We start from the raw sequence: 27318 nt of genomic DNA, 5'->3' as shown, positions 1-27318 counted from the left end.
TGCTGGGTTATTGACAGGCATACAACACCTGGACTGCTGGGTTATTGACATGCATACAACACCTGGACTGCTGGGTTATTGACATGCATACACCACCTGGACTGCTGGGTTATTGACATGCATACAACACCTGGACTGCTGGGTTATTGACATGCATACAGCACCTGGACTGCTGGGTTATTGACATGCATACAACACCTGGACTGCTGGGTTATTGACATGCATACAGCACCTGGACTGCTGGGTTATTGACATGCATACAGCACCTGGACTGCTGGGTTATTGACATGCATACAACACCTGGACTGCTGGGTTATTGACATGCATACAACACCTGGACTGCTGGGTTATTGACATGCATACAGCACCTGGACTGCTGGGTTATTGACGTGCATACAACACCTGGACTGCTGGGTTATTGACATGCATACAGCACCTGGACTGCTGGGTTATTGACATGCATACAACACCTGGACTGCTGGGTTATTGACATGCATACAACACCTGGACTGCTGGGTTATTGACATGCATACAACACCTGGACTGCTGGGTTATTGACATGCATACAACACCTGGACTGCTGGGTTATTGACATGCATACAGCACCTGGACTGCTGGGTTATTGACATGCATACAACACCTGGACTGCTGGGTTATTGACATGCATACAGCACCTGGACTGCTGGGTTATTGACATGCATACAGCACCTGGACTGCTGGGTTATTGACATGCATACAACACCTGGACTGCTGGGTTATTGACATGCATACAACACCTGGACTGCTGGGTTATTGACATGCATACAGCACCTGGACTGCTGGGTTATTGACATGCATACAACACCTGGACTGCTGGGTTATTGACATGCATACAGCACCTGGACTGCTGGGTTATTGACATGCATACAACACCTGGACTGCTGGGTTATTGACATGCATACAACACCTGGACTGCTGGGTTATTGACATGCATACAACACCTGGACTGCTGGGTTATTGACATGCATACAGCACCTGGACTGCTGGGTTATTGACATGCATACAGCACCTGGACTGCTGGGTTATTGACATGCATACAACACCTGGACTGCTGGGTTATTGACATGCATACAACACCTGGACTGCTGGGTTATTGACATGCATACAACACCTGGACTGCTGGGTTATTGACATGCATACAGCACCTGGACTGCTGGGTTATTGACGTGCATACAACACCTGGACTGCTGGGTTATTGACATGCATACAGCACCTGGACTGCTGGGTTATTGACACGCATACAACACCTGGACTGCTGGGTTATTGACATGCATACAACACCTGGACTGCTGGGTTATTGACATGCATACAACACCTGGACTGCTGGGTTATTGACATGCATACAACACCTGGACTGCTGGGTTATTGACATGCATACAACACCTGGACTGCTGGGTTATTGACATGCATACAGCACCTGGACTGCTGGGTTATTGACATGCATACAACACCTGGACTGCTGGGTTATTGACATGCATACAACACCTGGACTGCTGGGTTATTGACATGCATACACCACCTGGACTGCTGGGTTATTGACATGCATACAACACCTGGACTGCTGGGTTATTGACATGCATACAGCACCTGGACTGCTGGGTTATTGACATGCATACAACACCTGGACTGCTGGGTTATTGACATGCATACAACACCTGGACTGCTGGGTTATTGACATGCATACAGCACCTGGACTGCTGGGTTATTGACATGCATACAACACCTGGACTGCAGGGTTATTGACATGCATACAGCACCTGGACTGCTGGGTTATTGACATGCATACAACACCTGGACTGCTGGGTTATTGACATGCATACAACACCTGGACTGCTGGGTTATTGACATGCATACAACACCTGGACTGCTGGGTTATTGACATGCATACAACACCTGGACTGCTGGGTTATTGACATGCATACAACACCTGGACTGCTGGGTTATTGACATGCATACAGCACCTGGACTGCTGGGTTATTGACATGCATACAGCACCTGGACTGCTGGGTTATTGACATGCATACAACACCTGGACTGCTGGGTTATTGACATGCATACAGCACCTGGACTGCTGGGTTATTGACATGCATACAGCACCTGGACTGCTGGGTTATTGACATGCATACAACACCTGGACTGCTGGGTTATTGACATGCATACAACACCTGGACTGCTGGGTTATTGACATGCATACAACACCTGGACTGCTGGGTTATTGACATGCATACAACACCTGGACTGCTGGGTTATTGACATGCATACAACACCTGGACTGCTGGGTTATTGACATGCATACAACACCTGGACTGCTGGGTTATTGACATGCATACAACACCTGGACTGCTGGGTTATTGACATGCATACAGCACCTGGACTGCTGGGTTATTGACATGCATACAGCACCTGGACTGCTGGGTTATTGACATGCATACAGCACCTGGACTGCTGGGTTATTGACATGCATACAGCACCTGGACTGCTGGGTTATTGACATGCATACAACACCTGGACTGCTGGGTTATTGACATGCATACAACACCTGGACTGCTGGGTTATTGACATGCATACAGCACCTGGACTGCTGGGTTATTGACATGCATACAGCACCTGGACTGCTGGGTTATTGACATGCATACAGCACCTGGACTGCTGGGTTATTGACATGCATACAGCACCTGGACTGCTGGGTTATTGACATGCATACAGCACCTGGACTGCTGGGTTATTGACATGCATACAACACCTGGACTGCTGGGTTATTGACATGCATACAACACCTGGACTGCTGGGTTATTGACATGCATACAGCACCTGGACTGCTGGGTTATTGACATGCATACAGCACCTGGACTGCTGGGTTATTGACATGCATACAACACCTGGACTGCTGGGTTATTGACATGCATACAGCACCTGGACTGCTGGGTTATTGACATGCATACAACACCTGGACTGCTGGGTTATTGACATGCATACAACACCTGGACTGCTGGGTTATTGACATGCATACAACACCTGGACTGCTGGGTTATTGACATGCATACAACACCTGGACTGCTGGGTTATTGACATGCATACAACACCTGGACTGCTGGGTTATTGACATGCATACAACACCTGGACTGCTGGGTTATTGACATGCATACAACACCTGGACTGCTGGGTTATTGACATGCATACAACACCTGGACTGCTGGGTTATTGACATGCATACAACACCTGGACTGCTGGGTTATTGACATGCATACAACACCTGGACTGCTGGGTTATTGACATGCATACAACACCTGGACTGCTGGGTTATTGACATGCATACAACACCTGGACTGCTGGGTTATTGACATGCATACAACACCTGGACTGCTGGGTTATTGACATGCATACAACACCTGGACTGCTGGGTTATTGACATGCATACAACACCTGGACTGCTGGGTTATTGACATGCATACAACACCTGGACTGCTGGGTTATTGACATGCATACAACACCTGGACTGCTGGGTTTTTGACATGCATACAACACCTGGACTGCTGGGTTATTGACATGCATACAACACCTGGACTGCTGGGTTATTGACATGCATACAACACCTGGACTGCTGGGTTATTGACATGCATACAACACCTGGACTGCTGGGTTATTGACATGCATACAGCACCTGGACTGCTGGGTTATTGACATGCATACAACACCTGGACTGCTGGGTTATTGACATGCATACAACACCTGGACTGCTGGGTTATTGACATGCATACAACACCTGGACTGCTGGGTTATTGACATGCATACAACACCTGGACTGCTGGGTTATTGACATGCATACAGCACCTGGACTGCTGGGTTATTGACATGCATACAACACCTGGACTGCTGGGTTATTGACATGCATACAACACCTGGACTGCTGGGTTATTGACATGCATACAGCACCTGGACTGCTGGGTTATTGACATGCATACAACACCTGGACTGCTGGGTTATTGACATGTATACAGCACCTGGACTGCTGGGTTATTGACATGCATACAACACCTGGACTGCTGGGTTATTGACATGCATACAACACCTGGACTGCTGGGTTATTGACATGCATACAACACCTGGACTGATGGGTTATTGACATGCATACAACACCTGGACTGATGGGTTATTGACATGCATACAACACCTGGACTGCTGGGTTATTGACATGCATACAACACCTGGACTGCTGGGTTATTGACATGCATACAACACCTGGACTGCTGGGTTATTGACATGCATACAACACCTGGACTGCTGGGTTATTGACATGCATACAGCACCTGGACTGCTGGGTTATTGACATGCATACAGCACCTGGACTGCTGGGTTATTGGCATGCATACAGCACCTGGACTGCTGGGTTATTGACATGCATACAGCACCTGGACTGCTGGGTTATTGACATGCATACAGCACCTGGACTGCTGGGTTATTGACATGCATACAACACCTGGACTGCTGGGTTATTGACATACATACAGCACCTGGACTGCTGGGTTATTGACATGCATACAGCACCTGGACTGCTGGGTTATTGACATGCATACAGCACCTGGACTGCTGGGTTATTGACATGCATACAGCACCTGGACTGCTGGGTTATTGACATGCATACAGCACCTGGACTGCTGGGTTATTGACATGCATACAGCACCTGGACTGCTGGGTTATTGACATGCATACAGCACCTGGACTGCTGGGTTATTGACATGCATACAACACCTGGACTGCTGGGTTATTGACATGCATACAGCACCTGGACTGCTGGGTTATTGACATGCATACAGCACCTGGACTGCTGGGTTATTGACATGCATACAGCACCTGGACTGCTGGGTTATTGACATGCATACAGCACCTGGACTGCTGGGTTATTGACATGCATACAGCACCTGGACTGCTGGGTTATTGACATGCATACAGCACCTGGACTGCTGGGTTATTGACATGCATACAGCACCTGGACTGCTGGGTTATTGACATGCATACAGCACCTGGACTGCTGGGTTATTGACATGCATACAACACCTGGACTGCTGGGTTATTGACATGCATACAACACCTGGACTGCTGGGTTATTGACATGCATACAACACCTGGACTGCTGGGTTATTGACATGCATACAACACCTGGACTGCTGGGTTATTGACATGCATACAACACCTGGACTGCTGGGTTATTTACATGCATACAACAGCTGGACTGCTGGGTTATTGACATGCATACAACACCTGGACTGCTGGGTTATTGACATGCATACAACACCTGGACTGCTGGGTTATTGACATGCATACAACACCTGGACTGCTGGGTTATTGACATGCATACAACACCTGGACTGCTGGGTTATTGACATGCATACAACACCTGGACTGCTGGGTTATTGACATGCATACAACACCTGGACTGCTGGGTTATTGACATGCATACAACACCTGGACTGCTGGGTTATTGACATGCATACAACACCTGGACTGCTGGGTTATTGACATGCATACAACACCTGGACTGCTGGGTTATTGACATGCATACAACACCTGGACTGCTGGGTTATTGACATGCATACAACACCTGGACTGCTGGGTTATTGACATGCATACAACACCTGGACTGCTGGGTTATTGACATGCATACAACACCTGGACTGCTGGGTTATTGACATGCATACAACACCTGGACTGCTGGGTTATTGACATGCATACAACACCTGGACTGCTGGGTTATTATTGACATGCATACAACACCTGGACTGCTGGGTTATTGACATGCATACAACACCTGGACTGCTGGGTTATTGACATGCATACAACACCTGGACTGCTGGGTTATTGACATGCATACAACACCTGGACTGCTGGGTTATTGACATGCATACAACACCTGGACTGCTGGGTTATTGACATGCATACAACACCTGGACTGCTGGGTTATTGACATGCATACAACACCTGGACTGCTGGGTTATTGACATGCATACAACACCTGGACTGCTGGGTTATTGACATGCATACAACACCTGGACTGCTGGGTTATTGACATGCATACAACACCTGGACTGCTGGGTTATTGACATGCATACAACACCTGGACTGCTGGGTTATTGACATGCATACAACACCTGGACTGCTGGGTTATTGACATGCATACAACACCTGGACTGCTGGGTTATTGACATGCATACAACACCTGGACTGCTGGGTTATTGACATGCATACAACACCTGGACTGCTGGGTTATTGACATGCATACAGCACCTGGACTGCTGGGTTATTGACATGCATACAGCACCTGGACTGCTGGGTTATTGACATGCATACAACACCTGGACTGCTGGGTTATTGACATGCATACAGCACCTGGACTGCTGGGTTATTGACATGCATACAACACCTGGACTGCTGGGTTATTGACATGCATACAACACCTGGACTGCTGGGTTATTGACATGCATACAGCACCTGGACTGCTGGGTTATTGACATGCATACAGCACCTGGACTGCTGGGTTATTGACTCGCATACAGCACCTGGACTGCTGGGTTATTGACATGCATACAGCACCTGGACTGCTGGGTTATTGACATGCATACAGCACCTGGACTGCTGGGTTATTGACATGCATACAGCACCTGGACTGCTGGGTTATTGACATGCATACAACACCTGGACTGCTGGGTTATTGACATGCATACAGCACCTGGACTGCTGGGTTATTGACATGCATACAGCACCTGGACTGCTGGGTTATTGACATGCATACAACACCTGGACTGCTGGGTTATTGACATGCATACAGCACCTGGACTGCTGGGTTATTGACATGCATACAACACCTGGACTGCTGGGTTATTGACATGCATACAACACCTGGACTGCTGGGTTATTGACATGCATACAACACCTGGACTGCTGGGTTATTGACATGCATACAACACCTGGACTGCTGGGTTATTGACATGCATACAACACCTGGACTGCTGGGTTATTGACATGCATACAACACCTGGACTGCTGGGTTATTGACATGCATACAACACCTGGACTGATGGGTTATTGACATGCATACAACACCTGGACTGCTGGGTTATTGACATGCATACAACACCTGGACTGCTGGGTTATTATTGACATGCATACAACACCTGGACTGCTGGGTTATTGACATGCATACAACACCTGGACTGCTGGGTTATTGACATGCATACAACACCTGGACTGCTGGGTTATTGACATGCATACAACACCTGGACTGCTGGGTTATTGACATGCATACGACACCTGGACTGCTGGGTTATTGACATGCATACAACACCTGGACTGCTGGGTTATTGACATGCATACAACACCTGGACTGCTGGGTTATTGACATGCATACAACACCTGGACTGCTGGGTTATTGACATGCATACAACACCTGGACTGCTGGGTTATTGACATGCATACAACACCTGGACTGCTGGGTTATTGACATGCATACAGCACCTGGACTGCTGGGTTATTGACATGCATACAGCACCTGGACTGCTGGGTTATTGACATGCATACAACACCTGGACTGCTGGGTTATTGACATGCATACAACACCTGGACTGCTGGGTTATTGACATGCATACAACACCTGGACTGCTGGGTTATTGACATGCATACAACACCTGGACTGCTGGGTTATTGACATGCATACAGCACCTGGACTGCTGGGTTATTGACATGCATACAACACCTGGACTGCTGGGTTATTGACATGCATACAACACCTGGACTGCTGGGTTATTGACATGCATACAACACCTGGACTGCTGGGTTATTGACATGCATACAACACCTGGACTGCTGGGTTATTGACATGCATACAACACCTGGACTGCTGGGTTATTGACATGCATACAACACCTGGACTGCTGGGTTATTGACATGCATACAACACCTGGACTGCTGGGTTATTGACATGCATACAACACCTGGACTGCTGGGTTATTGACATGCATACAACACCTGGACTGCTGGGTTATTGACATGCATACAGCACCTGGACTGCTGGGTTATTGACATGCATACAGCACCTGGACTGCTGGGTTATTGACATGCATACAGCACCTGGACTGCTGGGCTATTGACATGCATACAACACCTGGACTGCTGGGTTATTGACATGCATACAACACCTGGACTGCTGGGTTATTGACATGCATACAACACCTGGACTGCTGGGTTATTGACATGCATACAGCACCTGGACTGCTGGGTTATTGACATGCATACAGCACCTGGACTGCTGGGTTATTGACATGCATACAGCACCTGGACTGCTGGGTTATTGACATGCATACAGCACCTGGACTGCTGGGTTATTGACATGCATACAGCACCTGGACTGCTGGGTTATTGACATGCATACAACACCTGGACTGCTGGGTTATTGACATGCATACAACACCTGGACTGCTGGGTTATTGACGTGCATACAACACCTGGACTGCTGGGTTATTGACGTGCATACAACACCTGGACTGCTGGGTTATTGACATGCATACAGCACCTGGACTGCTGGGTTATTGACATGCATACAACACCTGGACTGCTGGGTTATTGACATGCATACAGCACCTGGACTGCTGGGTTATTGACATGCATACAACACCTGGACTGCTGGGTTATTGACATGCATACAACACCTGGACTGCTGGGTTATTGACATGCATACAACACCTGGACTGCTGGGTTATTGACATGCATACAACACCTGGACTGCTGGGTTATTGACATGCATACAACACCTGGACTGCTGGGTTATTGACATGCATACAACACCTGGACTGCTGGGTTATTGACATGCATACAACACCTGGACTGCTGGGTTATTGACATGCATACAGCACCTGGACTGCTGGGTTATTGACATGCATACAGCACCTGGACTGCTGGGTTATTGACATGCATACAACACCTGGACTGCTGGGTTATTGACATGCATACAACACCTGGACTGCTGGGTTATTGACATGCATACAGCACCTGGACTGCTGGGTTATTGACATGCATACAGCACCTGGACTGCTGGGTTATTGACATGCATACAGCACCTGGACTGCTGGGTTATTGACATGCATACAGCACCTGGACTGCTGGGTTATTGACATGCATACAGCACCTGGACTGCTGGGTTATTGACATGCATACAACACCTGGACTGCTGGGTTATTGACATGCATACAACACCTGGACTGCTGGGTTATTGACATGCATACAGCACCTGGACTGCTGGGTTATTGACATGCATACAGCACCTGGACTGCTGGGTTATTGACATGCATACAACACCTGGACTGCTGGGTTATTGACATGCATACAGCACCTGGACTGCTGGGTTATTGACATGCATACAACACCTGGACTGCTGGGTTATTGACATGCATACAACACCTGGACTGCTGGGTTATTGACATGCATACAACACCTGGACTGCTGGGTTATTGACATGCATACAACACCTGGACTGCTGGGTTATTGACATGCATACAACACCTGGACTGCTGGGTTATTGACATGCATACAACACCTGGACTGCTGGGTTATTGACATGCATACAACACCTGGACTGCTGGGTTATTGACATGCATACAACACCTGGACTGCTGGGTTATTATTGACATGCATACAACACCTGGACTGCTGGGTTATTGACATGCATACAACACCTGGACTGCTGGGTTATTGACATGCATACAACACCTGGACTGCTGGGTTATTGACATGCATACAACACCTGGACTGCTGGGTTATTGACATGCATACAACACCTGGACTGCTGGGTTATTGACATGCATACAACACCTGGACTGCTGGGTTTTTGACATGCATACAACACCTGGACTGCTGGGTTATTGACATGCATACAACACCTGGACTGCTGGGTTATTGACATACATACAACACCTGGACTGCTGGGTTATTGACATGCATACAACACCTGGACTGCTGGGTTATTGACATGCATACAGCACCTGGACTGCTGGGTTATTGACATGCATACAACACCTGGACTGCTGGGTTATTGACATGCATACAACACCTGGACTGCTGGGTTATTGACATGCATACAACACCTGGACTGCTGGGTTATTGACATGCATACAGCACCTGGACTGCTGGGTTATTGACATGCATACAGCACCTGGACTGCTGGGTTATTGACATGCATACAACACCTGGACTGCTGGGTTATTGACATGCATACAGCACCTGGACTGCTGGGTTATTGACATGCATACAGCACCTGGACTGCTGGGTTATTGACATGTATACAGCACCTGGACTGCTGGGTTATTGACATGCATACAACACCTGGACTGCTGGGTTATTGACATGCATACAACACCTGGACTGCTGGGTTATTGACATGCATACAACACCTGGACTGCTGGGTTATTGACATGCATACAACACCTGGACTGATGGGTTATTGACATGCATACAACACCTGGACTGCTGGGTTATTGACATGCATACAACACCTGGACTGCTGGGTTATTGACATGCATACAACACCTGGACTGCTGGGTTATTGACATGCATACAACACCTGGACTGCTGGGTTATTGACATGCATACAGCACCTGGACTGCTGGGTTATTGACATGCATACAGCACCTGGACTGCTGGGTTATTGACATGCATACAGCACCTGGACTGCTGGGTTATTGACATGCATACAGCACCTGGACTGCTGGGTTATTGACATGCATACAGCACCTGGACTGCTGGGTTATTGACATGCATACAGCACCTGGACTGCTGGGTTATTGACATGCATACAACACCTGGACTGCTGGGTTATTGACATGCATACAGCACCTGGACTGCTGGGTTATTGACATGCATACAGCACCTGGACTGCTGGGTTATTGACATGCATACAGCACCTGGACTGCTGGGTTATTGACATGCATACAGCACCTGGACTGCTGGGTTATTGACATGCATACAGCACCTGGACTGCTGGGTTATTGACATGCATACAGCACCTGGACTGCTGGGTTATTGACATGCATACAGCACCTGGACTGCTGGGTTATTGACATGCATACAGCACCTGGACTGCTGGGTTATTGACATGCATACAGCACCTGGACTGCTGGGTTATTGACATGCATACAGCACCTGGACTGCTGGGTTATTGACATGCATACAGCACCTGGACTGCTGGGTTATTGACATGCATACAGCACCTGGACTGCTGGGTTATTGACATGCATACAGCACCTGGACTGCTGGGTTATTGACATGCATACAGCACCTGGACTGCTGGGTTATTGACATGCATACAGCACCTGGACTGCTGGGTTATTGACATGCATACAACACCTGGACTGCTGGGTTATTGACATGCATACAACACCTGGACTGCTGGGTTATTGACATGCATACAACACCTGGACTGCTGGGTTATTTACATGCATACAACACCTGGACTGCTGGGTTATTGACATGCATACAACACCTGGACTGCTGGGTTATTGACATGCATACAACACCTGGACTGCTGGGTTATTGACATGCATACAACACCTGGACTGCTGGGTTATTGACATGCATACAACACCTGGACTGCTGGGTTATTGACATGCATACAACACCTGGACTGCTGGGTTATTGACATGCATACAACACCTGGACTGCTGGGTTATTGACATGCATACAACACCTGGACTGCTGGGTTATTGACATGCATACAACACCTGGACTGCTGGGTTATTGACATGCATACAACACCTGGACTGCTGGGTTATTGACATGCATACAACACCTGGACTGCTGGGTTATTGACATGCATACAACACCTGGACTGCTGGGTTATTATTGACATGCATACAACACCTGGACTGCTGGGTTATTATTGACATGCATACAACACCTGGACTGCTGGGTTATTATTGACATGCATACAACACCTGGACTGCTGGGTTATTGACATGCATACAACACCTGGACTGCTGGGTTATTGACATGCATACAACACCTGGACTGCTGGGTTATTGACATGCATACAACACCTGGACTGCTGGGTTATTGACATGCATACAACACCTGGACTGCTGGGTTATTGACATGCATACAACACCTGGACTGCTGGGTTATTGACATGCATACAACACCTGGACTGCTGGGTTATTGACATGCATACAACACCTGGACTGCTGGGTTATTGACATGCATACAACACCTGGACTGCTGGGTTATTGACATGCATACAACACCTGGACTGCTGGGTTATTGACATGCATACAACACCTGGACTGCTGGGTTATTGACATGCATACAACACCTGGACTGCTGGGTTATTGACATGCATACAACACCTGGACTGCTGGGTTATTGACATGCATACAGCACCTGGACTGCTGGGTTATTGACATGCATACAGCACCTAGACTGCTGGGTTATTGACATGCATACAACACCTGGACTGCTGGGTTATTGACATGCATACAGCACCTGGACTGCTGGGTTATTGACATGCATACAACACCTGGACTGCTGGGTTATTGACATGCATACAACACCTGGACTGCTGGGTTATTGACATGCATACAGCACCTGGACTGCTGGGTTATTGACATGCATACAGCACCTGGACTGCTGGGTTATTGACTCGCATACAGCACCTGGACTGCTGGGTTATTGACATGCATACAGCACCTGGACTGCTGGGTTATTGACATGCATACAGCACCTGGACTGCTGGGTTATTGACATGCATACAGCACCTGGACTGCTGGGTTATTGACATGCATACAACACCTGGACTGCTGGGTTATTGACATGCATACAGCACCTGGACTGCTGGGTTATTGACATGCATACAGCACCTGGACTGCTGGGTTATTGACATGCATACAACACCTGGACTGCTGGGTTATTGACATGCATACAGCACCTGGACTGCTGGGTTATTGACATGCATACAACACCTGGACTGCTGGGTTATTGACATGCATACAACACCTGGACTGCTGGGTTATTGACATGCATACAACACCTGGACTGCTGGGTTATTGACATGCATACAACACCTGGACTGCTGGGTTATTGACATGCATACAACACCTGGACTGCTGGGTTATTGACATGCATACAACACCTGGACTGCTGGGTTATTGACATGCATACAACACCTGGACTGATGGGTTATTGACATGCATACAACACCTGGACTGCTGGGTTATTGACATGCATACAACACCTGGACTGCTGGGTTATTGACATGCATACAACACCTGGACTGCTGGGTTATTATTGACATGCATACAACACCTGGACTGCTGGGTTATTGACATGCATACAACACCTGGACTGCTGGGTTATTGACATGCATACAACACCTGGACTGCTGGGTTATTGACATGCATACAACACCTGGACTGCTGGGTTATTGACATGCATACAACACCTGGACTGCTGGGTTATTGACATGCATACAACACCTGGACTGCTGGGTTATTGACATGCATACAACACCTGGACTGCTGGGTTATTGACATGCATACAACACCTGGACTGCTGGGTTATTGACATGCATACAACACCTGGACTGCTGGGTTATTGACATGCATACAACACCTGGACTGCTGGGTTATTGACATGCATACAGCACCTGGACTGCTGGGTTATTGACATGCATACAGCACCTGGACTGCTGGGTTATTGACATGCATACAACACCTGGACTGCTGGGTTATTGACATGCATACAACACCTGGACTGCTGGGTTATTGACATGCATACAACACCTGGACTGCTGGGTTATTGACATGCATACAACACCTGGACTGCTGGGTTATTGACATGCATACAGCACCTGGACTGCTGGGTTATTGACATGCATACAACACCTGGACTGCTGGGTTATTGACATGCATACAACACCTGGACTGCTGGGTTATTGACATGCATACAACACCTGGACTGCTGGGTTATTGACATGCATACAACACCTGGACTGCTGGGTTATTGACATGCATACAACACCTGGACTGCTGGGTTATTGACATGCATACAACACCTGGACTGCTGGGTTATTGACATGCATACAACACCTGGACTGCTGGGTTATTGACATGCATACAACACCTGGACTGCTGGGTTATTGACATGCATACAACACCTGGACTGCTGGGTTATTGACATGCATACAGCACCTGGACTGCTGGGTTATTGACATGCATACAGCACCTGGACTGCTGGGCTATTGACATGCATACAACACCTGGACTGCTGGGTTATTGACATGCATACAACACCTGGACTGCTGGGTTATTGACATGCATACAACACCTGGACTGCTGGGTTATTGACATGCATACAGCACCTGGACTGCTGGGTTATTGACATGCATACAGCACCTGGACTGCTGGGTTATTGACATGCATACAGCACCTGGACTGCTGGGTTATTGACATGCATACAGCACCTGGACTGCTGGGTTATTGACATGCATACAGCACCTGGACTGCTGGGTTATTGACATGCATACAACACCTGGACTGCTGGGTTATTGACATGCATACAACACCTGGACTGCTGGGTTATTGACGTGCATACAACACCTGGACTGCTGGGTTATTGACGTGCATACAACACCTGGACTGCTGGGTTATTGACATGCATACAGCATCTGGACTGCTGGGTTATTGACATGCATACAACACCTGGACTGCTGGGTTATTGACATGCATACAGCACCTGGATTGCTGGGTTATTGACATGCATACAACACCTGGACTGCTGGGTTATTGACATGCATACAACACCTGGACTGCTGGGTTATTGACATGCATACAACACCTGGACTGCTGGGTTATTGACATGCATACAACACCTGGACTGCTGGGTTATTATTGACATGCATACAACACCTGGACTGCTGGGTTATTGACATGCATACAACACCTGGACTGCTGGGTTATTGACATGCATACAACACCTGGACTGCTGGGTTATTGACATGCATACAACACCTGGACTGCTGGGTTATTGACATGCATACGACACCTGGACTGCTGGGTTATTGACATGCATACAACACCTGGACTGCTGGGTTATTGACATGCATACAACACCTGGACTGCTGGGTTATTGACATGCATACAACACCTGGACTGCTGGGTTATTGACATGCATACAACACCTGGACTGCTGGGATATTAACATGCATACAACACCTGGACTGCTGGGATATTGACATGCATACAACACCTGGACTGCTGGGTTATTGACATGCATACAGCACCAATACAGCTGGGTTATTGACATGCATACAGCACCTTGACTTCTGGGTTATTAACATGCATACTACACCTGGACTGCTGGGATATTGACATGCATACAACACCTGGACTGCTGGGTTATTGACATGCATATACAACACCTGGACTTCGGGGTTATTGACATGCATACAGCACCGAGACAGCTGGGTTATTGACATGCATACAACACCTGGACTGCTGGGTCACTGACATGCATATAACACCTGGACTGCTGGGTTATTGACATGCATACAACACCTAGACTGCTGGGTTATTGACATGCATACAGAACCTGGACTGCTGGGTTATTGACATGCATACAACACCTGGACTGCTGGGTTATTGACATGCATACAGCACCTGGACTGCTGGGTTATTGACATGCATACAGCACCTAGACAGCTGGGTTATTGACATGCATACAGCACCTGGACTGCTGGGTTATTGAAATGCATACAACACCTGGACTGCTGGGATATTGACATGCATACAACATCTGGACTGCTGGGTTATTGACATGCATACAACACCTGGACTGCTGGGTTATTGACATGCATACAACACCTGGACTGCTGGGTTATTGACATGCATACAACACCTGGACAGCTGGGATATAGACATGCAAACATAACCTAGACAGCTGAGCTAAAATCACCTAGGGTGTTGAGCTATATACATGTGAAGAAAACCTAGACTACAGACATGCAAACATAACCTAGACAGCTGAGCTAAAATCACCTAGGCTGTTGGGATATACATGTGAAGAACACCTAGACTACTAGGCTTTAGACATGCAAACAGCACCTAGACAGCTCAACTAAAATCACCTAGGGTGTTGGGCTATATACATGTGAAGAACACCTGGACTACAGACATGCAAACATAACCTAGACAGCTGAGCTAAAATCACCTAGGCTGTTGGGCTATACATGTGAAGAACACCTAGACTACTAGGCTTTAGACATGCAAACAGCACCTAGACAGCTCAGCTAAAATCACCTAGGGTGTTGGGCTATACTTGTGAAGAACACCTAGACTACTGGGATATAGATATACAAACATAACCTAGACAGCTGAGCTAAAATCACCTAGGCTGTTGGGCTATACATGTGAAGAACACCTAGACTACTAGGCTTTAGACATGCAAACAGCACCTAGACAGCTCAGCTAAAATCACCTAGGGTGTTGGGCTATATACATGTGAAGAACACCTAGACTACTGGGATATAGACATGCGAACATAACCTAGACAGCTCAGCTAAAATCACCTAGGGTGTTGGGCTATACATGTGAAGAACACCTAGACTACTAGGCTTTAGACATGCAAACAGCAACTAGACAGCTCAGCTAAAATCACCTAGGGTGTTGGGCTATACTTGTGAAGAACACCTAGACTACTGGGATATAGACATGCAAACAGCACCTAGACATCTGTATTATCTTGCTACCTTTAATGCAGTTTATGTTTTTTCGTTTTTGTTTATCAGGGCAATGAGATAGTGTCTTTAATAGGGCACTCTGATAGAGTAATGGGAGTCGCAATGAGTGGAGATGGCAGTCAGATTATCACAACATCCATGGATAAGACCATTAAATTGTGGTCGCCAAAGGTATGTATTATTGATTCTATATAACATCCTTGTAAAATATATACTGCCCTCTAGTGGTTAGTATTGTCAATGCAGTTGTAAAGTGTAAGTCACTTCCAGCAGATATATGGCGCCTCAATGTGATACGTTTTGCCCTCTAGTGGTTAGTATTATTAATGCAGTTAGAATTTGTTGTGCTCTCTAGTGAAGAATTGTAACCATAGCAATGACTATAAATGTTTTGAATCCATTGACCAATGAGTACTGATTGATTTAAACGCTTTCTTATTTAAATTATAGTTGAATAAATCTACAGTGTTTGCCAACCATAATTCTGAAGTATCTTGCTTGGCGTATTCTCCACATGGATTATTTGCAGTCTCTGCTGACAGGTAATCAACATGCCGTATTTGTTATATTAGTATTGCATGGTGGTCAAAAGTGACATTTGTAATATATAGGATACAATGAATTCAGTCTTTGATTTATGTACACTTTTATTGAGATGTGCTTCTAATAGAGAAAATACTGTATTGCTTATACTATACATATTGGTGCTTATCAATTTATATAAATCATTTGGTTTTTGTATTTTGTTTTAGAAAATCATCAATATTTATATTGAATTTAAATGAATATAAATATCATTGCCCCAAAAATATGGATATTTGTTTTTTTTAAATTGTATAATTGTGAATGTCCTCAAGGTGTCCGTAACCAGGCAGCATTTTGAATTTAAATTCCATCTGAAAGAAATGTATGATTGTCTAAAATATTTAGTTCATAAACTTCACATAATTTTATTCAATTTTGTGTTAATAGGAACGGTATCATTATGCTTTGGAAATTCTCAGAAGAAAATGGTATTATTACTGATAATGTCCCAGAAAATGTTATCACACAAAAGGTAAAAAACAAATTTTTAATCTGGTTCCTTGTGTAATTGTTACTTGTATCCACCCAACATCAGAGATTACAAGAAAGACTGCCCTCTGATGGGTGCTATCAGGGAGCTTACAAAAAAAGTCTGCCCTCTCAGATTTAATGGGTGCCATCAGGGAGATTACATGATGATTGGCATGTCTGCATGGTTGTAGGTTCCACTACCATTATATTTTCCTGAGCTTTGCTTCATTCATGAAGTAACAGTATTATGGATGTTCCAAACCACGTGTAAATGGCTTTCCATGTCATTCTGTTATTATAACATAAATGTTTCCTGATTTGGCGTCAGGAAAGTCATTATATAGTACCAGGGCAATAACCTATTTGAAAACATTAAAATTACCACGGCTGAACCAGTCACTTTGATTGTGTGTGGTGAACAAATAAAGTATGAAATGTAAGCTTGATAAAAACGAACGTAATAATAGGGTGATATGAAATGCGTGTGACAAGTGAAGTAGAATCCATTCTGGTAACGAATCTGGTTCAAAATGTCAAACAGTCTCCCAGAAACTTCTAGAGATGATAAAAATAGATCATACTACTATATGTATATCATGTTTTTATTATGGATACAATATTATTGTTGTTTGCAGATCTCGGACAACTCCATAAACACAGTCAGTTTCATGACAAGAACTAAACTCATTATTGGAGGGGACGATGGTATTGTTACAATATGGCAGATAGAACACAGTGATGTCATTGGTAAAACAGTCTGGCATATCAGGTATTTATAAATAATGTAATAGAGATTAATTTACTTGAAAGTAGTTTTAATGTATATCATTATGATGTGCTGTTTATACTGTTTTTTGTCTTGCATGTGATGTGCATTATTTAAAAAGAAGGGGTCTTCACCTGCGTATGCTCTTGAATTGAGTCCTAAGTGATGATAACAATGCATGGTAATCATGCAAAGGCTCATGGGTAGATGCTTGTTTGTAAACAATGACACGCTATGGCCATCTGACGCATACATAGGTGACAATCCCCACACTTTAAATTAATTGACGTTTTTAACAAGTGCAGTAAATTGAACCATGAACCAAAGTCATTCACTCAAAGACAACAATTAAACGGTATACAAGTTTATAGAGTCACCAAGCAGGAACTATGTTCCCTAATTGATTGAACAATTACATGTATAAACCAGTTTCATTATGTTTGCTTACTCACCAGTATCTGCACTGCCAGTGTAAGATTCTACCATCATCAATTTCATTACCAAATTTTTCCAGAGAGATTCATAATAACCTCATAATAATAATGAAAACTACCTGTACTCACTGAGATATTATATTATGATATCTTTTCCAGAGAGATTCATAGAATTGAAGTCAACATTCCTGTACTACATACTGCATACAATGCGTACAGGAATGATATAGTCATCAGTAAATGGGATGAGCAGATTAGTGTCTATAGTTCTAACCATGGTATAAAGCTACATGATATATCAAGGTAAGATTAGTGTCTATAGTTCTAACCATGGTATAAAGCTACATGATATATCAAGGTAAGATCAGTGTCTATAGTTCTAACCATGGTATAAAGCTGCATGATATATCAAGGTAAGATTAGTGTCTATAGTTCTAACCATGGTATAAAGCTACATGATATATCAAGGTAAGATTAGTGTCTATAGTTCTAACCATGGTATAAAGCTACATGATATATCAAGGTAAGATTAGTGTCTATAGTTCTAACCATGGTATAAAGCTACATGATATATCAAGGTAAGATTAGTGTCTATAGTTCTAACCATGGTATAAAGCTACATGATATATCAAGGTAAGATCAGTGTCTATAGTTCTAACCATGGTATAAAGCTACATGATATATCAAGGTAAGATTAGTGTCTATAGTTCTAACCATGGTATAAAGCTACATGATATATCAAGGTGAGATTAGTGTCTATAGTTCTAACCATGGTATAAAGCTACATGATATATCAAGGTAAGATTAGTGTCTATAGTTCTAACCATGGTATAAAGCTACATGATATATCAAGGTAAGATTAGTGTCTATAGTTCTAACCATGGTATAAAGCTGCATGATATATCAAGGTGAGATTAGTGTCTATAGTTCTAACCATGGTATAAAGCTACATGATATATCAAGGTGAGATTAGTGTCTATAGTTCTAACCATGGTATAAAGCTACATGATATATCAAGGTAAGATTAGTGTATATAGTTCTAACCATGGTATAAAGCTACATGATATATCAAGGTAAGATTAGTGTCTATAGTTCTAACCATGGTATAAAGCTACATGATATATCAAGGTAAGATTAGTGTCTATAATTCTAACCATGGTATAAAGCTACATGATATATCAAGGTAAGATTAGTGTCTATAGTTCTAACCATGGTATAAAGCTACATGATATATCAAGGTAAGATTAGTGTCTATAGTTCTAACCATGGTATAAAGCTACATGATATATCAAGGTAAGATTAGTGTCTATAGTTCTAACCATGGTATAAAGCTACATGATATATCAAGGTAAGATCAGTGTCTATAGTTCTAACCATGGTATAAAGCTACATGATATATCAAGGTAAGATCAGTGTCTATAGTTCTAACCATGGTATAAAGCTACATGATATATCAAGGTAAGATCAGTGTCTATAGTTCTAACCATGGTATAAAGCTACATGATATATCAAGGTAAGATTAGTGTCTATAGTTCTAACCATGGTATAAAGCTACATGATATATCAAGGTAAGATCAGTGTCTATAGTTCTAACTATGGTATAAAGCTACATGATATATCAAGGTAAGATTAGTGTCTATAGTTCTAACCATGGTATAAAGCTACATGATATATCAAGGTAAGATTAGTGTCTATAGTTCTAACCATGGTATAAAGCTACATGATATATCAAGGTAAGATCAGTGTCTATAGTTCTAACTATGGTATAAAGCTACATGATATATCAAGGTAAGATTAGTGTATATAGTTCTAACCATGGTATAAAGCTACATGATATATCAAGGTGAGATTAGTGTCTATAGTTCTAACCATGGTATAAAGCTACATGATACATCAAGGTAAGATTAGTGTCTATAGTTCTAATCATGGTATAAAGCTACATGATACATCAAGGTAAGATTAGTGTCTATAGTTCTAACCATGGTATAAAGCTACATGATATATCAAGGTAAGATTAGTGTCTATAGTTCTAACCATTGTATAAAGCTACATGATATATCAAGGTAAGATTAGTGTATATAGTTCGAACCATGGTATAAAGCTACATGATATATCAAGGTAAGATTAGTGTCTATAGTTCTAACCATGGTATAAAGCTACATGATATATCAAGGTAAGATTAGTGTCTATAGTTCTAACCATGGTATAAAGCTACATGATATATCAAGGTAAGATTAGTGTCTATAGTTCTAACCATGGTATAAAGCTACATGATATATCAAGGTAAGATCAGTGTCTATAGTTCTAACCATGGTATAAAGCTACATGATATATCAAGGTAAGATTAGTGTCTATAGTTCTAACCATGGTATAAAGCTACATGATATATCAAGGTAAGATCAGTGTCTATAGTTCTAACCATGGTATAAAGCTACATGATATATCAAGGTAAGATCAGTGTCTATAGTTCTAACCATGGTATAAAGCTACATGATATATCAAGGTAAGATTAGTGTCTATAGTTCTAACCATGGTATAAAGCTACATGATATATCAAGGTAAGATCAGTGTCTATAGTTCTAACCATGGTATAAAGCTACATGATATATCAAGGTAAGATTAGTGTCTATAGTTCTAACCATGGTATAAAGCTACATGATATATCAAGGTAAGATCAGTGTCTATAGTTCTAACCATGGTATAAAGCTACATGATATATCAAGGTAAGATTAGTGTATATAGTTCGAACCATGGTATAAAGCTACATGATATATCAAGGTAAGATTAGTGTCTATAGTTCTAACCATGGTATAAAGCTACATGATATATCAAGGTAAGATTAGTGTCTATAGTTCTAACCATGGTATAAAGCTACATGATATATCAAGGTAAGATTAGTGTCTATAGTTCTAACAATGGTATAAAGCTACATGATATATCAAGGTAAGATTAGTGTCTATAGTTCTAACCATGGTATAAAGCTACATGATATATCAAGGTAAGATAAGTGTCTATAGTTCTAACCATGGTATAAAGCTACATGATATATCAAGGTAAGATTAGTGTCTATAGTTCTAACCATGGTATAAAGCTACATGATATATCAAGGTAAGATTAGTGTCTATAGTTCTAACCATGGTATAAAGCTACATGATATATCAAGGTAAGATTAGTGTATATAGTTCTAACCATGGTATAAAGCTACATGATATATCAAGGTAAGATTAGTGTCTATAGTTCTAACCATGGTATAAAGCTACATGATATATCAAGGTAAGATTAGTGTCTATAGTTCTAACCATGGTATAAAGCTACATGATATATCAAGGTAAGATTAGTGTCTATAGTTCTAACCATGGTATAAAGCTACATGATATATCAAGGTAAGATTAGTGTCTATAGTTCTAACAATGGTATAAAGCTACATGATATATCAAGGTAAGATTAGTGTCTATAGTTCTAACCATGGTATAAAGCTACATGATATATCAAGGTAAGATTAGTGTCTATAGTTCTAACCATGGTATAAAGCTACATGATATATCAAGGTAAGATTAGTGTCTATAGTTCTAACCATGGTATAAAGCTACATGATATATCAAGGTAAGATTAGTGTCTATAGTTCTAACCATGGTATAAAGCTACATGATATATCAAGGTGAGATTAGTGTCTATAGTTCTAACCATGGTATAAAGCTACATGATATATCAAGGTGAGATTAGTGTCTATAGTTCTAACCATGGTATAAAGCTACATGATATATCAAGGTAAGATTAGTGTCTATAGTTCTAACCATGGTATAAAGCTACATGATATATCAAGGTGAGATTAGTGTCTATAGTTCTAACCATGGTATAAACAGGAGTGTTCAATGCCTTACAAAGCAACACAATGTTTCTTTGTTCATGAGACGCAGATCACGTAACAAAATGGAAAATTGACCATAAGCTGCATGAATGAAAAGTGTCTATATAAAGCATGTCATACATAAAATTGAATTACTTTGTTGTTTATCTTAGTGGACATACAGACTGGGTTTTAAACATGAAATATTGCAACAATTACAAGAATCTAATCACCACAGGAACAGATGGAAAGATATCTATAATATGCACTGACAGGGTGAGTATATACTGGTATATGTATTGTTTTGAAATCTGTCTGGCACATTTTGTTGTAGTCTCTGAAGGTTACAGTAGACAAATCAATCATTGACTCATTGTATCATATAGCATTGTCAGTGCATTAATCTTATGGCAGTTTCCATTCACATCACATCACTAAACATTGTGCTGCAATGCATCACACTACATACCATAGCATCACTTTAGGTGCATCACATTGCATCAAGTCACATCACATCACTAAACATTGTACTGCATCACATCACACTACATACCATAGCATCACATTAGGTGCATCACATCACTAAACAGTATACTGCAATGCATCACATCACACTACATACCATAGTATCACATTGCATTGCATTGCATCACTAAATAGTGGTCTGCAATGCATCACATCACACTACATACCACAGCATCACACTAGGTGCATCACGTTGGATTGCATCACATCACTAAACAGTAAACTGCAATGCATCACATCACACTACACAGTGTTCTCCACAAGGGGTTTTAGGTGGGCGGCCCACCCATCAAGTTTTACGACTGCCCAGTAACTCTCAACACCCGCCCACCAACGTACATCCAGCTGAAATTATTTGTAAAAAGCTTGTATTATTCTTCCCAAGCCTAAAGAAAAGAGTAGTTGCCCAACCCTTTATTTTGCTATTGTTTCAAGAGTCCAGACATAAACAATGTCCATTGGAAGTCTGCAAGCAGTTATCAAGTGTATTCATGGCAATGTGTCAATCGCCTGAATTCATTGTCGCCGACATTGTTGCCACTTATTGCTCACGATACGCAACTACAGTGGTTTCAATTTACAGCTGTATTTTTAATAATCGTCTTCCGATCACGAAGGAAGGAAGTAAATACGAACGAAATGTATATGCACAGAAAAAAAAAATATATATTAGCAATTTCAAACTTTGCATTTCGTAAATATTGATATTGACCAATCTGTTTGTATTTCAAAAGATTGTAACATATTTCAATTAAATTTAAAAAAAAATAGTAAATAACTTAGTGTGTATTGCTGTTCATATCATAAATGCTAGAATGTTGTATGTAAATGGTATGCAAATTAATATGCAAATTTATGCTAATTAGGCCACCCACCAGCTGTTTTGGATTGTGGAGAACACTGCTACATACCATACATGTAGTATCACATTAGGTGCATCACATTGCATTACATCATTAAACAGTGTTCTCAAATGCATTACATCACACTACATACCATAGCATCACTTTAGGTGCATCACATTGCATTGCATCACATCATTAAGTAGTGTACTCAAATGCATCACATCACATTACATATCATAGCATCACATTAGGTGCATCACATCACTAAATAGTGTTCTGCAATGCATCACATCACACTGTATATCATATCATCACATTAGGTGCATCACATTGCATTGCATTACGTCACATCACATTAAATAATGTACTGCAATGCATCACATCACACTACATATGATAGCATCACATTAGGTGCATCACATCACTAAATAGTGTACTGCAATGCATCACATCACACTGTATATCATAGCATCACATTAGGTGCATCACATTGCATTGCATCACGTCACATCACATTAAATAATGTACTGCAATGCATCACATCACACTACATACGATAGCATCACATTAGTTGCATCACATTGCATCACATCACTAAATAGTGTTCTGCAATGCATCACATCACACTACATATTATAGAATCACATTGGGTGCATCACATTACATTGCATCACATCACTAAATAGTGTACTGCAATGCATCACATCACACCACATACGATAGCATCACATTAGGTGCATCACATTGCATCACATCACTAAATAGTGTTCTACAATGCATCACATCAAACTACATACCATAGCATTACATTGGATTGTACTATATTGCATTGCATTGTTTCACACTACTTCACATCACACTGCATTGCACTGCAGCACATTGCATCTGACCGCATCACTTCGCATCGGACCAAAGCACTGATTTGATTTGACAATCTAACCCAACATGTCTTTTTGTATTGACAGCAAAAGAATACTCCTCTCTCAGTTGTTAATGTTGGCAGTGAGAACCAATCAGCACAGTGGTTGCATGCATTGGATGTCATAGATAGATGTACTGGATATCTATCTGATATGTGTATGAGTAATGATGTCACTATTGTAATAACTGGTGATAGCAATGGATATATCACTCTCTATATCATGCAACAAAACAGAATATGCTTACATAAAAAGGTATGTATTGAACGACTAAATATATTATATTTATAAAATTAAAAAATGCACTTTCTAAACAGCGAGAAATGTGTTATTTTCAAGATGATAAGTATGTTTTATTTCAATAAAATTCCACCGATTATCACCACATTAGTCAATGCAGTGAATGGGCTGCATACAACAAACATTGGATTGAGAAGATGTATAATAATATGAGGATACCGCAAAATATTCACTGAAGGCAGAACATTGTCTCAACAACCCCTGGATTTTTTTTCAAAACATCTTGTTTTTGAAACTTCAAATTTGTCTTCATTTTGCATCAACCTCACTTCACATCTTTTTGATCAGTTCACTTCAACTTAGCATTCGCATGATTCATATCCGAAACATGCATAGCATTTTTTTGAGCTTGGATCTATGTTAGTATGAAGGTTAATTTTAGCATTTTTCTGCTCTCCAGATCCACGCTGGGTTGATTTCTGATGTCAAAGTTCACAACGGATTCATATATACTGCCTCACATGATAGGACAGTGAAAATATGGGATGGTAAAGACTTCAGACAGGTGAGTGCCATTTTGGGACTGTTATACGCAATACTGTTGTGTTGCTCTACAAATGACACTCCTCAGGTGAGTGTCATTGCAGGATAGGTGGTATACCCACACTGTACCAAGTCTTTGCCCAGTATACCACATTCCTCGGCTTAGTGACATTTCAAGATGCAGAATGAGTAATCTGCCTAACTATGTTATACAGTATATTAGTAATAAGTTTTGCCCATCCTGTACTATAGCTACTATATCCTTATGGAATGATTTGAGGCTATTACGTTGAGCTTAGTTAATTGCATAATGATATTGATACATTGTATGGAACATCTTGTGAGTATTTAGACTCAGTTCCAGGCCTAGCAGTTGAGCAATAAACACCTTGGCTACAAGTGCTCCTTTCCAGTGCGTTATTCTCCTCCTGGATTTGGTGACCAATACTCACTTGATTCACTCTGCCTTGAGACGTCTGTTCTCAGTTTACACCTTAGGCCAGACTTTTATTATCCCTTTTTTCGCGAACCCGCCGAATGAACAGGAGCCGAAAATGAAATAAAAATATAATGTTATTTGCGTAATTTCGCGTGCCCGCCGACTTGTAAGCGCAAAAAAATGCTAAAAAAATATTATTTTTATCTTCATTTTTTTACCGCCCGCCGCATAACAAATCCAAGTTACATTTTCGTGGGAGTACCGGTATCATGATCAAAGTACCAGCATCTCGCGCATTTCTTCTCTCCTATCAATGATCTCACTTACAATTCTTTGAGAATCACATAAATATAATGGAAAAAAAGAATTAATTTTATTTTTTTTCCCGCCCTCCTCAAAAAAATTGCCTTATAAAAACTCGCGAAACAAGGAATAAAAAAAGTCTGGCCTTACTGTACAAGTATTTTCTAAAGACCTATTCTAAAAATTTTTTTTTTTTTGTAGGTTGGACAATTCTTCTGTCAAGCCCCTGTCAGCAGCCTAGTCAAAGCACCTCAACTTGGTAATGATTCATTCCTCTGTGGAGACACCTTAGGCAACCTGTATTTCTTAAAATGGCAGTCTTAAACAAATCATGATTCCTGTATTTTCTAAATTTGTAGAAATTTGTATAATCAAACTTAAGTTATATTTGAATGATTCAGAATATGATAAATGCAATTTTTTGGTTTATGATCACTTCTATTTCGTGAAAATAGTAGTTGTTAAATAATTTAATGAATGAAATATTGAAATGAATTATGATCTGTACTCAGATTTAATTATTGATTAATTTTCATCAGAGGGGACTTGGATGGTCAGTTTGTCTATGTCCAATAAAATTGTGTCATTTATCT

The 27318-nt window shown here is 42.3% G+C and overlaps 1 protein-coding gene across 1 annotated transcript in view; it reads left to right on the top strand.

The window, feature by feature from the left end:
- LOC144352418 (telomerase protein component 1-like) overlaps positions 1–27318 on the top strand; it is a 104493-nt gene extending 77175 nt beyond the window's left edge. The window contains exons 44-52 of the mRNA XM_085494605.1: positions 16856–16978; positions 17258–17349; positions 17780–17864; positions 18499–18632; positions 19223–19366; positions 23084–23186; positions 25246–25455; positions 25901–26005; positions 26927–27318. Coding sequence (XP_085350731.1) covers positions 16856–16978; positions 17258–17349; positions 17780–17864; positions 18499–18632; positions 19223–19366; positions 23084–23186; positions 25246–25455; positions 25901–26005; positions 26927–27049 — 1119 coding nt within the window. The 3' untranslated portion in view covers positions 27050–27318. The remainder of the gene's footprint in view (positions 1–16855; positions 16979–17257; positions 17350–17779; positions 17865–18498; positions 18633–19222; positions 19367–23083; positions 23187–25245; positions 25456–25900; positions 26006–26926) is intronic.

The sequence above is a fragment of the Saccoglossus kowalevskii genome, chromosome 20 (assembly GCF_978046115.1).
Source record: "Saccoglossus kowalevskii chromosome 20, keSacKowa6.1, whole genome shotgun sequence".
Taxonomy (NCBI): Eukaryota; Metazoa; Hemichordata; class Enteropneusta; family Harrimaniidae; genus Saccoglossus; species Saccoglossus kowalevskii.
This window is presented reverse-complemented; position numbering and strand designations above follow the sequence as displayed.